Genomic DNA, 14,578 nt, shown 5'->3' with positions numbered 1-14,578 from the left:
TAGGCCAGCTGTGGCGGCGCGACGCCGTCTCCACAGATGCCACCGTAGAAGCAACATCAAGATCACGACTTGGAGTCCAGACTCGGCGAAGGCGAGAGCAGCGGGACCAGCACACTGGGCCACGAATCCAAGGTTTTTTCATTAAATTTCTTCTTTTTTTACTGATTCGTTTTGATTATTGTTCTAATTTGATCTCTTGTTCTTTCTTCTGTTGTCTGTAATTTGTTCTGTTGACTCGCCAGGGTTTATCCAATTGCATAATCCATCGAGAACAGTAAACGCGGCAAGCGGCGGCGATCAATTTCGGTCCAGATTTGTCGGCTCCCAATCTTTTTCCCATTTGATTCATCGCTTGATTTGGATTTTTATAAATATAAATTTTTTGTTATGGTTTAATTTTTTAAAACACGTACCACAATCTCCACTAGTAAGAGTAATACACCGCTTCGCCACGCGAGTGGCCCACAACACCGCTCGACGCCGCCGTATAACGGGGTGCAGAACGTGTTGCACGAAATCGACCGTTAGGTACACGAGTCGGGGATCGGGGGATGTCTGACCTGATCCACGAGATTTCCTCGAGCAGCGTCGCGACTCGTACTCGTGAGGGAAGCGCCGCCCCACTGCGGCCGCGTCCGGGCGCCATCGCGCCATCGCCCCTCCGCGTCCGCGAGCAGGCTGTCAGCACCACCAGCTCTGCTGATCAGGTTGGGCCTCGTCGTTCGGCTCGGCCCAGAGTTCCCAGTGTGCGCGTTTCGGGCCCGGAGTGGAACCGGCCCGTGTAAGCGTTGCGTGTGTGCGTGAGTGCCCGTAGACTACAAGTAGCAGCAAGGGCGATCAACTTGCTATGCAAGAACACTGAACATTTCTGTATCTGAGAAAAAGGTGTCCTCCGCCGCCTCCATCCTGCCTCTATCTGCTCTGCTTCTCCTCTAGATCTCCTAGTTGCTAACACAGGCGCTGCCGCCACTCCGTATCTCCGTCCAGGCAATCGCCGCTCCGCCTCCACGTCGACCGCAACGCCGCCGCATCCGCGGATGTCGCGTGCTGCAGCGGCAGCTCTACCTCAGCCCGGCCGTCTCCTCTGCATCCGCAGCACCTCCACCTCGTCTTCCTCGTCGCCTGTTGAGTTCCCCCTCCCCCTCCCTCCTTTCTTCCTATTATAGCCTAGGGTTTGTAGTCATGGCCGTGATATGAGTTCTTGCAGTCATTATCTCTGTTCACCCGTTCAAGATCTTGTTGAGCTACTGAAACTCTGGCGAGTGGTCAAATTTTGCCAGATATGTTGTTCTGAAAGACATTCTAGCTTGCTCTTGGTTGCCACGTTGGCATTTATAGCTCTATCTATCCTGGTCTCTTATTAAGGTATTCATTAGTTAATATATAGTACTGCTCTTGTAGCTCCTGCACATGCCACATCTAATTGGATAGTGTCTTTACTAGTTCATCTGCAGATTTTGCTTTTCATTTTTGTTGTCTTGAGCTTTGATTAGGACCATTGGTTATTATGAAGCACACCAGCATTTGACCTATCATTGTCCAATATGTCATGGACATCATGGGATGCTTGTTTGATCAACTTGCTTCTTACAGGTATGCCAAAAAAAAATAGCAATTAGTAACTTGTCATGTTTTATCTGCTTGTAACATGTCAATTTCTTTTTTGGGAAACCATCAGTAAATTGTCATGAAAATATTTTGTTACTGGATCTGATGAGATGTAGGACTCATGTGCATACATTGAACCTGCTGCTGCCTTATGCTAGTTACTTAGCCTTTCTTGATGTCTGCCCAGCCTTTTTAGCTTGCTACCTTTTGAGATTATTTGTGCTATCTGATTGTGATTTGCTTTTAGCCAAGCCCAAGGCAAGACAGATAAGCTTTTCCTCTCCTGATTCCATGTGTACCTCTTGCAGATCTCAGCCATCACTCTTCTCCAAGAACCACTCCTTGTTCATCTGTTTTGCTGGTTATTTTTGGCCTAGGTAAGCCTCCCAACTTTGTACTGCATGATTGTCTGAATGTCTGTGTGCTCTTCTGTCTGGTTCAAAGCCCCATCAGATCTGATGTGTGGTCATGTGGGGTTTAGCCTAGTGGTTTTAGCCTGAAAGCACCCTCGCTTGATTGCTTTGTCCTGTCCATTGAGATTCCTGTATTTGTTCTTGTTAGTTGGTAGTGTTTTATTGTACTATTTGGAGCATTAGCATACAGTATAAGATAGAAAAAATGAGAATGATTGTTGTCCAGACCACATGGTGGTTGCATGTTTTATTGTACTATTGCCTAGTTGCTTTGTCCAAAAGGTTCTCTATTGATGAATTTATGAAGGTACGCTCAATGTATTCTACTTGTTGCAATGTATACTGTACCCAGTTCTGCAGATGTGGTTTTGTATATTTGATCAATATGTCTAGGCATCTAGAATATCCATTGTTAGCTTTAGAAATTTTTTATGTTTGCTGACATGTTTTATTCAGTAGGCACACGAGTTGGCTCTATTGATCTTTTGCCCAGCGTATACGACATCAGAGATGGATATTACTGAACTCACTACCGGAAACCTGTTATATGCCGTGTGCCAGAAGGTTTGCCGAGAGCCACAACACGGGCACTCGGCAAAGAACCTCTTTGCCGAGTGGCTGGAGCCCAGCACTCGGCAAACCAGAGGCACACGCCATAATCCATATTTACCGAGTGCCGGCACTCGGCAAACAAATGGCACTCAGCAAAATATGGATATGCCGAGTGCCTCGGAGCGGGCACACGGCAAAGCCGGCGCACGTGCTCGTCATGCGCGACGGCCGTCACGTCCATTTGCTTTGCCGAGTGCTTCCCGTTTGGCACTCGGCGAAATGAGATTTTGTCGAGTGTCTTTTCCAGGCTCTCAGCAAAGTCCAGTTTTACCCAAAAAAATGTGGCCGACGGGGGAATCGAGCCCGCGACCTCCCACATACCAAAAACCCACCCTTACCATCGCGCCGTAGTTTGTTTAGGGTCCAGTTAGGGTTGCGGTTCCTTAAATTATATATTTAAGTTACTGTAAATCGCAAGTTTGAGCGTCTAAACGGATTCAAAAAAATCTTTTGAACTACAAAATTTCATATCTTACCTAGATCTTCAACTTTCATTTTGGTAGAATCTTCATACGAGGTGAATTTGAAATTTTGAATTTTCAAATTTTAAAAGTTCAAACTTAGTTTCCTTTGACAACATGATTTCAAATTAAAAACTTGTGAACTGCAAAGTTTTTTTATATTTTCGAGATCTACACATTTTCTTTTGGCTGTTTACCCATCCGAGGTATTTCAAAAGAACTTCAAAATTGAATTCGTTTAAATTCAAACGTAATTTGCGCCTTCAGAATTACTTGAAACAAAAAAGTTTTGAACTACAAAGTTATCAATATTGAGAATAGGAACAAGTTTTATTTTGATATTTTATGCATTTGACAAAATATTGTTGAGATAGTTCACTAATTTTATTGATCTCTGTGTTGATTCTAGAATCATCTCCCAGAGCTATCCGATTTGTGAACAATTTTACGGTCACTTTGTGAAATGAGAAAAAGTTATATAGAAAAGTTGTAGATGTTGACAAGGCAAACAACTTTGTAGTTAATTTTTTTTAATTGAGTTTATCTAAATGGTGTAAATTGCATTTGAAAAATTAATATGCCGAGTGTATAGGAAATGGCACTCGGCATCTAGGGATATGCGGAGTGCCAAAATTATGACACTCGGCATACTTAGGGTATGCCGAGTGCCTAGGATCCGGCACTCGGCCTATGGTTAGTATGCCGAGTGCCTAGGATCCGGCACTCGGCATATGGTTAGTATGCCGAGTGCCCAGATGCCGCACTCGGCATAACTGGCACATGGCATTTTAGTGGAAATAACCCCGCAGCCACACACTTAGCCATTTTTTCTATTCGCGCCGCCGCTCCGCTCACCGTCGCTCCGACGCCTCCCCGCCGCTCCGCCGCCTTCCCGCACGGACTGCCCCCATGCCGTCGCCCCACGTCGACGCCGTCCCCGGCCCCGTTGCCCTGGCCCCCGCGCCACGCTGCTGGCCCACGCCGTCGCCCCGGCCCCCGCGCCGCCACGCGTCGTCTTCCACGGGGGCGGCGGCCGCCGTCGGGCTTGCTCCTCCCCGACCCCTGACCCCGGGCCTCCTCCCCGACACCGGCCGGACCCCGGCCCTCCTCCCTAGGCCCCGCGGCGACGCGCCGCCGCGCGTCCTCCTCCCCGTTGCTGGTGGGCCGCTGCTGCGCGTGCTCCTCCCCGGCCCCCGACCGACCCCGGCCATCCTCCCCGGCCCCGACGCCGGCGGTCTCCCCACACACGGCTGCTGCCGGCAGTGAGGTAATGTTTATATATATATATATATATATATATATATATATATATATATATATATATATATATATAATTAGTAATAATCTATATTAGGTAGTATTAGATAGAAGTAGTTAGAATTGGTTATTAGTTAGTTACAATTAGTTATTAGTTAGTTAGAATTTGTTAGTTTTAGATTTAGTTAGATTTAGTTGGATTTAAATTTAGTTGTAATTAGTATTAATTGAAAATTGTTTAGTCGTATATGTGGTTGCCGGTCATCTTGCCGCTCTTTTGTTGCAGGTTTTGTAACCTCCCCATGCAGGGGAGGTGCTGCCAAAATTTGAAGCTGACATTGGTGATTTTGCAGGGCCTAGGGGCTACCTGTTGCACCGTCCTCGTGCTCCCCGCCAGTGCCCGGACCGGACTGCCCTCCCCCCGGCATCCGCCAGCGACGTGCTCGACGAGAAGCTTGAACCGCGATTCCACACCAAGCCGACCACGCATACACCACCGACCCGCTGTAAGCACCGTCACCGTCCATCTGCATGTTAATGTTCATAGATCATGAAACATAGTTAGGTGTCTACCATTCAGAATATATACAGTTGAAGATATGCATATCTTTGCATATCTATAACTGTATCTTTTCCGAATTGTCCATGTTTTTTGGACAGCCTGAGGATGCGTAGATGCGGTCAGTTTTCATGGTCCGCTCCTATCCGAGACTGGGTTTCGGCATCATCTCCCCGGTGTTCTTCGGATACACAAACTTCCTTCTAGGATGTGTATCTGGAGAACAGTGGGGAGGTGCTGCCAAAATTCTATCTCGGATAGGAGTGGATCATGGAAGCTGACCGCATCTACGCATGGTCGGGTGGGATTAGGACCTATCTTCACCTACTAGAGTCTAGACCCAACGTCTACACACATTTAATTTTGACAGTAGTCGCTGATATCTTCGAAGATGAATGACCGTGAGTGGATGTACACGGGCCGGGTTACCTGAGCTAGCATGACCGAAGAATGGATTGAGAAGACCAACGAGTTCTTGGAAGGGGCATGGGCGCAAGCTGAAGGGTCTAGTTTCATGTGGTGTCCCTGCAGCAGTTGTGGAAACCAGAAACGAAAGACAAAGAAGGTCATGGGCGAACATCTTGTCAAGTATGGGTTTACGCTAGACTATACCCGGTGGATCTTTCACGGTGAAGCGCATCGTATGAGGGACGAGGTCATTAGGCAACGCATCGATGAATGTGATGCAACTGGTGGGATTGGAGACATGTTAGACGACTATGAGGGGGCACATTTTGGTGAAGGACCACAGGAGGAGGAGCCAGAGGCAACCACAAAGGCGTTTTACGAGATGTTGGAGGCGGCACAGAAGCCCCTTCATGGCCAAACAAAGGTTTCTCAACTGGACGGCATTGGACGCCTAATGGCCTTGAAGTCCCAGTTTGGGCTGAGTCGTGACGCCTTTGATAGTATGTTGACCGTTTTTTGCAGCATGCTTCTGGAAGATCACATTCTACCCAAGATAATATATCAGACGACGAAAATCCTTAGTGCACTGAAGATGCCATATGAGCAGATACACTCTTGTCCTAATGGGTGCATCTTATTTAGGAAAGAGCACGAGGATGAAACTTACTATCCAAAATGCAAAGCCTCAAGGTTCCTGGAGGTGGATGTTGGTGACGGTCAGCCTAAGAGGCAGCTCACGATTCATGTGAAAATCGTACATTACCTTCCGTTCATTCAGAGGATCCAAAGACTCTATATGACTGAGGAAACAGCAAAACAGATTACATGGCACAAAAAAGGTGTTCGATATAACCCAGATAAGATGGTGCATCCCTCCGATGGTGAGTCATGGACTCATTTTGAAGATATTCATCACGAGAAAGCTAAAGAAGCTCGTAATGTATGTGTTGCGCTGGCAACCGATGGGTTCAATCCTTATGGTATGATGGCCGCATCGTACTCATGTTGGCCCGTGTTCGTTATTCCCTTGAATCCCCCCCCCCAAGCGTTCTCTTTCAACAACAAACCATATTTGTGTCGTTGATTATTCCTGAGCACCCAGGGAATAAAATGAGTGTTTACATGGAGCCTCTAATCGATGAGTTGATCAAAGTATGGGAGGAGGGGTGTGGACGTACGACCGAGCGACAAAGACAAACTTCAGAATGTATGTGTGGTACCACTACTCTCTGCAAGACCTCCCGGCGTATGGCATTTTCTGCGAATGGTGTACTCATGGAAAGTTCCCATGCCCAACATGCAAGGCAACTCTGCAGTTCATTTGGTTGACAAAGAGGGGCAAGTATTCGTTGTTTGACAAACATCGACAATTCCTTCCTGCTGACCATCCATTTAGAAGAGACACTAAGAACTTCACGAAAGGTGTCGTAGTTATACAACCTGCACCGCAGATGCTGACGGGTGCCATGCTTCATGCTCAGATTGATGCTCTCCAGGTCAATGATGCAGGTGGTTTTGTGGGATATGGCGAAGAACATTCATGGACTCAAATCTCTGACTTGTGGAGGCTTCCCTATATTAACGATCTTCTCCTTCCACAAAACATTGATGTCATGCACACTGAAAAGAATTGGGGCGAGGCTCTTTTTGGAACTGTCATGGACACCCCTGATAAGACGAAGGACAACGTCAAGGCTTGAGTGGATCTGGCAACGTTCTGTGATAGACCAAGATACGAAATGAAGACTTCGAGACCAGGGAGACAATGGAGGAAGACTCCGGCGGATTTCGTCCTAACGAGACCCCAAAAAAAGGAAGCACAAGAGTGGATCCAAAAATTACAATTTCCAGATGGGTATGCAGCGAATTTGAGGAGGGGAGTTAATTTGACTACGATGCAAATCAACGGGCTGAAGAGTCATGACTACCAGATATGGATTGAGCGGCTTCTTCCGGTGATGGTTCGAGGCTATCTCCCTGATAATATATGGCGAGTGCTGGCAGAGTTGAGTAATTTCTTCCGCCAGCTGTGTGCTAAGGAGTTATCTCGGGCCGTCATTTCGGACATGGAAAAAGTGGCCCCTATGTTGCTATGTAAGCTGGAGAAGATTTTTCCACCTGCCTTCTTCAATCCGATGCAGCATTTGCTTCTACACCTTCCGTATGAGGCATGGATGGGGGGGCCTGTGCAGTACCGTGGTGCTATCCAATTGAGAGATGTCAGAAGGTCCTTCGAACGAAATGCAAAAATAAATGTAAAATTAAAGCTTCTATTGCGGAGTCATATATTCTAGAGGAGGTGTCAAACTTCACAATCAAATACTATGGTGACAATCTTCCCAGCGTGCATAATCCACCCCCTCGTTACAATGCTGGCGATAATGAATCGAGTCTCAGCATCTTCCGAGGACAACTTGGAAGTGCAAGTGATGTGAGGTACAAGATCTTGAACCATGAAGAGTGGCGCCGTATCATGCTATACGTGTTGACCAACCTTTTCGAGGTGGAGCCGTATATTGCGTATGTTCTCAACATTGTGCCCACTTCACGAGTTTCCGTTTCACAAGTTTGCACTACTTAGCATCCAACCCCCTTTGTCATTTTTTATACAGAGAATTTCAACAACTATTTTGGCGTCGGTCAAGGGCTCCAACCCCGATGGAAATGGAGAGTCTTCTTAAAAATGGCGCGGGAAATTCACAACCCGATTTCATTTATTGGTTTCAACAGAAGGTAGTCTTGAATTCATAGTTCTATTCCATTTCGTTGTCCTCAAACTATATGACAAACTATCATGCCTATGCTTGCAGGGCCAAACTGATTCGTCCATGGGTGCCGAGTTGAGACAGGTTGCCGATGGTTTTAGCTACAGGGTCAAGTCGTTTAACGTTTATGACATGAACAGATATCGCTTCCACACAATGACATATGAGCAGAGTCGACCCAATCGAAGAACCACTAATACCGGCGTTTTTACGCCAGGTCAAGACGGAGTCGAGTATTACGGAAGAGTTGAAAAAATATACGAACTCAAGTTTCATGGTTCTGTACGGCTCACTCCAGTCATCTTCAAATGCCATTGGTTTGATCCAACATTAACAAGACATACCCCTAGTGTTGGCCTAGTCGAAATTCGACAGGATTCAACGTTACATGGAGATGATGTGTACATTGTGGCTCAACAAGCCACACAAGTTTATTATCTCTCATACCCGTGCCAAACCAACCACCATCTTCGGGGTTGGGATGTTGTGTATAAAGTATCGCCACACGGCAAACTATCTCTCCCAAACAACGAAGATTACAACAATGATAGAGAGTTTTTTCAAGAAGAGGGGCTACAAGGGAGTTTCGAGATAGACTTATCTGATGAGATCAGAGTAGAAGTCGACAATGAAAGGGAAGTTGACGAGGAAGGTGGAGATGAGGATCAAAATATTCAGGACTTACAATTACTAGAGCGACTACATTTAGGCAGAGACAGTGAAGACGACATTCCTCCTTCGGATTCTGCTGGTTATGTTGACATAGCTGATAGTGATGATGAGGATTTCGATCCAGCTAATCCCGATTATGATGACTACTTCTAAAACATGTATGACTCGCAATATTTAATATATATTATGTTAATTTGTAGTATTGTTTATTTTCATTTATTTGTAAGTATTGTTTATCTTGACTAATTCGTTCACTCCTTTTGATTTCAGGTAACTAAACAAATATGCCAGGCGGTCCCAAGATGACTTGGCTAAGATCCTTGTACAGGGGCAGTGGTGGAGGAGGCGGCAGTGGGTCCGATGCACCCGAGGGGTCTGGGAGCTGTAGTGTTCACAAAGGTGGTGGAGGAGGAGGAGGGGGAGGGAGAGGGAGAGGGAGGGGTGGAGGAGGAGGTAGTGGGAGTGGTGGAGGAGGTAAGGTGAGGAGGAGGAGGAGGAGGAGGAGGAGGAGGAGAGGGAGGAGCAGAGGAGCGAGGAGGAGGAGGAGCAGCAGAGGGTGGAGGACCAGGGGAGCGAGGAGGAGGAGGTGGAGCACATGCAGGGGGAGGAGGAGGAGGCCGAGGAGGGGGCGGCAGGAGGTGAGCAAAAGGTGTGGTTGCGTGGACCATCGCAACTCCCGCGACGTCCGATACCTCTAGCGAGACGCCCGATGATTCGTCCACTAGAGCCTAAGTAAGTATGTTAGTACTTATTTATTATGCATTACATATGTTTAAAATCACAATACTAACTAAAATTTTACCTTAAATACTCTTGCAGTGGGTGTTTTTTTGTGCAGCCTGGTGAGCACAAACGGAAGCCCAATGGTATCTTGGGTCTTCTGTGCCGGCTGCACTTCCTCGGGCTCGTGATGCATGCTGGGGTCCTGGAGCCGGCATACACGTGGGACCACTACATGGCCACCCGGATGCTACTGATCGCGAAGGAAGGAACTTCACCACCAAAGCGAGGCGGGTGGTTGGGGAGTTGTGGGTAAGTCATCCTTGCACTAAAATGGTCGAAATATCACATTATGTTTCAATTTTTGGAATGTTGATTGCAATTATCTTGTGGGTATATATGCAAGATTTCTACAGGTGCGAGGAAGGCTATGAGGCCCGGGCGAACAAGCAGGCTCACCAGGCTTGCTACAAGCTGGTGAAGGACATGCACTACGAGGTGCGTGTTCAGGCCGTCGTTGTGTACTGCGCCGAATTCAAGAAGAGGATCGTCAAGAAACCAGCCGCAAGGGACATCTTCCCCATGCGAGACCAGTACTTAAGGGTAAATAAATGTCATCTCTATTCATTTATCTTGTATTTGATATTACAATATGTCATGCACTTCATTACATTTAGGTGCCTCCGAACTGGTGTGCAAACAAGGCCGAGTGCTGGTCTATGATGGTGGACAAGTGGATCAGCGAGGAATGGGCCCGCCAGCACACCTTATGCCGAGAGCGCCGCTTGATGATGCCGGGTCTGGCACATCATCAAGGGAGCCTTAGCCTCGGCGAGTACAAGAAAACTTGGGTAAGTTCACTAATTTCTTCATTCTTTCTAAAGCTATATTTTGAATTGTTACTAATCATCTTGTTGATTTCTTGGCAGTCGGAATCTCATCCGGGCCAGTCTTGCAATGACTTCATGGCGTACGCCATGTCTCACATGGGCAGGGCGACGTCGGACGTGGCATACAACCCGGCGGCTCCACTAGAGGCCTACACAAACCCAAGCATCCACGCACGCATCAATGCGTACATGGAGGTGGGAAGGGCGCTCCACGGGGAGACTTGGGATCCGGCCACCGTGCCACTCTTCGGAGAAGCCATCATGAGGGCGGGACAAGGGAAGAAGCACGGGCGGTACTTGATCGCCAACAGTTTGGTCGACACGGCGAGTATGCCCAGTCTCTCACAGCTTAGGGCAAGTACCACCGACTCGACCCCGCCCATACGCCCACGGCCTGAGACTTCAGTGGCCAGCGTGCACCAGAGATAGGTTAGTTTAGATTTAGTTGTCGTTCTATGATTAAAATGAAACTTTGCTACGTATTGTAACATGGAGGTTAAAATCTTGTAGGCCGAGATAGAGGCAAAGTTTGAGGAGGAGAGGAGGCGCCGAATGGAGATCGAGGCCAAGCTGGAGCAGGAGCGGAAGCTGAGGGAGGAGCAGTCGGTTATGTTGCACAGCATGGTCACCTGGATGCAAGGACTTGGTGCGTCGATGAACTATGCGACACCGCCTCCTCCCTTCGCCTTACCAGCTCAGGCTTACTCTCCTGCAGGACCTTCTGGCACTCCCATGAGTATGTTTTGTTAGTAGATATTATTATATTTTTGTTATGGTTCTTCAATTTATATGTTCCTATTTGCAGAATCAGTCGTGGAGTGCATTGAACGACCCTCCTCCGGACCAGAACTCGCCAGTGGCCCAGTGGCCAACTTGGTCCCACGAACCTGAGCAGTGAGTGCCTTGTAGTACTAGTGTATTGGACTTATTATACGTATCGGACTATATTCTATGTGATGGACTTGTGTTATGTATCGGACTTGTGATATATATGATGGACTATTCTATGTATTGGACTATATTCTGTGTATCGGACTTATTATACGTATCGGACTCGTGTTATGTATTGGACTTGTGATATATGTGATGGACTTGTGTTATTTGTATCGGTGTTATTGTTGTATTTATCAATTATATATTTGTTATAATAACTGCCTGTAATGTCCATGTATTTAGATATATTTATATTGTATTTGTATCGAAAAATAGAGAAAAGTGAAACAAAAAATTTTGGCCACTTTGCCGAGTGCATAAGCCAAAACACTCGGTAAAGTGGCCTTCCTAGGGTCAGCAGAAAAGCCTCTTTGCCGAGTGCTAAACTCGTGGCACTCGGCAAAGATTTAAAAGTTTGCCGAGTGCTAACTCTGGCACTCGGCAAACTTTTAAATCTTTGCCGAGTGCGACGATCTAGCACTCGGCAACGCCGCCACGTGGGGCACTCGGCAAAGCACCCGGCAACGGTCGCCCCACGTGGCGGCTTTGCCAAGTGCCAAGGCTCTCGGCAAACCCTCCTTTGCCGTCAGGGGCTTTGCCGAGTGTTACACTCGGCAAAGCCTTCGCCGAGTGTAAGCAGGCCTTTGCCGAGTGTAACTGGCACTCGGCAAAGTCTGGAAGTCTGGTAGTGACTGTTCTACTTTCTCGGGTGTCCTTCAGTGACGGAAACACATGTTAGTGTTAAGGGGCATTTACATGAATGTGTGTTCTAGCTATAAATAATACTTGCATCTTTTATTGGTCAGATACTTTGAACATTGAGCATCACATGATCGTGACAGGTTATAATCTGTTGAAGCTTTGTATGATTTCCAGCTTGGGTGTGAGTTATGCTCAGTAAGTTCTTTGCGTTTAAAGATTTGGGTTGTTCACTAGAGGTGATCTCATTTACCATTTCATCCTTTTGCTCAGCTGTAAATGGAATAAGTTTCTGTATGATTCAAATCAAATACTTTTTTTGTCTTTTCACCTACTGTCAACTCCTTTGAAAAAAGTGCTTAGTATCAAATTAGTCCTGGTATGGGTTTCAAACACAAACATATCTGTCTACTAGCTACTTATCCTAACCATATTGTGACTGCTCTTGTTCAGATGCGGTTGATTGCAATTGTATGTGCACTATCTAACAGCAGAATTTTGAACCTCATTAGTTCTTTTGTTCTTAGAAGTTAGTTCTGAACATTGATAGTTTCTGTGCCTGAAATTAAACTATAGTTTCATGTCGGTTCTGAGTTGTTCATTGTTGCTTGATTGAATATTCAAAAAAGCACACCTCATCGCCACTGGCATTACCGGGATAATAAGCTACTTTGCCTTTTCATTTCTCGAAGAAGGAACTTTGTAAGCACTAGAATGGAATATTTACTGGTAAATGTCCTACGATGAGCATAGCTTTGCTAAACTATGTGGTTGATGTGATCATATCATGGAATTCATACTAAATAGGCATGTATCTATTGAACTGTTTGGCATTAGGAATAAATGAGATTCTCTTTGACAAGTTTTGCGTCAAGAATTCATAGCTTCATGTTTAACGGTCAAGTTATTCAAGTATTGAGCATTACATTTTCATTATGTTTTAAAATCATTAGGTTACTGTTAGTTTGGAAAACACTTGTTGCTTGAGTTAACTTAAATCTTGAAAGCATCATATTATTTTCAGTTTAGACCCAAACTACCCTTTGGGAGCTCTTGAGTTCACAATTTTAGTTTTGTGTTATCCCATGTATTAGGATTGTATAGGCGTTCATTGCATTGTATTTATTCCCTGTAATCCTGTACTACCATTTGTACCTGCCATTTGGCTATATATAAAACAGTCACCCCCCTCATTAGGGTGTGAGGTGTCCTAATCTTCTCTACATGGTATCAGTGTCTGGTGTCCCCCAGATCACAGCCTTCCCTTTTGCACCCCTATTTTTCAAATCGCCCGCGTGATCATCATGGGCGCATACCTCCCTGGCGCGATCTCCAGCGCTAGCCACCTTTTCGGCATCCTCTCCAGTGCCACTTCCTCCTCCCCGGTGCTGCTCCTCTGCACCCTCCACCCCTTCACTGCGCAGCCATGTTTGGCACCGTGCCTGGGCTGCTGAATGGCAGCATGCCAGCCTCTGGCCATGGAACTGCTGCTGCTAATGGCTCCGGTGCCTCTGCAGATGCTGCTGCTCCCGTCATCCTCCACCCCTACACCACTGTGTCCATGAAATCTCACGTACCTATGGCCCAGGAGATGAAGAACCCCAATTACTCAAAATGGGCGTCGTTCTTCAAGTCGATGTGCGGCAAATTTGGTGTGAAGCCGCACATCGATGGCACCTCCCTCCCGCCACCGACCACCGATCCCCTTTGGCCCTCCTCGGATCAGGCGGATTGTTGCATCCGCAGCTGGATCTTCGACTCCATCAACGACACCGTCCTCGACCTCGCCATGGAGGGTGATGACCAGACGGCTCGAAAACTCTAGGTCGCCATTGAAGGGTTGTTCTGCGCCAACAAGGAGCCGTGCGCTATCTTCTTGCACCACAAGTTCCACTCCATGGAGTAGGGCGAGGCCACCATCATGGAGTACTGCCAGAAGATGAAGATGAAGACGGTTGCCGATGCGCTGCGCGATGTCGGCCACGCCGTCCTAGACTGCCAACTCATCCTCAACCATCTATGCAGTGTCAACCCTTGCTTCACCGCCATGGCAGATGACCTTGCCAACTCCATGGTGTTCCCAACCTTCACGCAGGCTCGCGACCTCCTTGCTCTCAAGGAGCTCCACCTCGCGAACAAGGCCAAGTTGGTGACTAACACTGCTCTACTCACCGACGCCAGACACTCTTGCAACAGCCTCGGCGGCTGCCACTCCTCCTCCAGCGCTATCCAGGGGGGCTCATCAAACATCAACGGCGGCTTTGGCTCCCGCAGAGGCGGGGCGACTCTCGTCACAGTGGAGGCAGTGGCATGAAGGGTAAGGGAAAGGGTCGCCATAGAGCAGGCGGGCCTAACTCTAACCCCCAGCAGGCTAGCTTTCCCACCCAGGCCGATCAATTTCAGCCCTTTGGACCATGGACCTGCTTCCCTTGGGCTCCACAGTATGCCACGGGCCAAATGGGTCAGGGAGCCTAGTGCGCCCCTGGTGTGCTCGGCGAAGCACCTCAGGCCCACACGGCCTTTGCACCTCTTCAGGTGTCCCCATCGGCAAGGACCTAGGATCAGGCAGGCTTGATTGCAA

At 47.4% G+C, this 14,578-nt stretch overlaps 1 protein-coding gene across 1 annotated transcript; it reads left to right on the top strand.

Moving 5' to 3' along the window:
• Positions 1–9,304: 9,304 nt before the first annotated feature.
• Positions 9,305–11,471, top strand: LOC120685951. Its single transcript, XM_039968100.1, has 7 exons — positions 9,305–9,487; positions 9,575–9,787; positions 9,892–10,078; positions 10,153–10,326; positions 10,405–10,794; positions 10,876–11,101; positions 11,171–11,471. Exons 1-5 carry the CDS (start codon positions 9,351–9,353, stop codon positions 10,792–10,794), a joined length of 1,101 nt encoding a protein of 366 aa, XP_039824034.1. The 5' UTR covers positions 9,305–9,350; the 3' UTR covers positions 10,876–11,101; positions 11,171–11,471.
• The last annotated feature ends 3,107 nt before the right edge of the window (positions 11,472–14,578 follow it).

This window comes from Panicum virgatum, chromosome 8N (genome assembly GCF_016808335.1).
Source record: "Panicum virgatum strain AP13 chromosome 8N, P.virgatum_v5, whole genome shotgun sequence".
In the NCBI taxonomy this organism is placed as follows: Eukaryota; Viridiplantae; Streptophyta; class Magnoliopsida; order Poales; family Poaceae; genus Panicum; species Panicum virgatum.
This window is presented reverse-complemented; position numbering and strand designations above follow the sequence as displayed.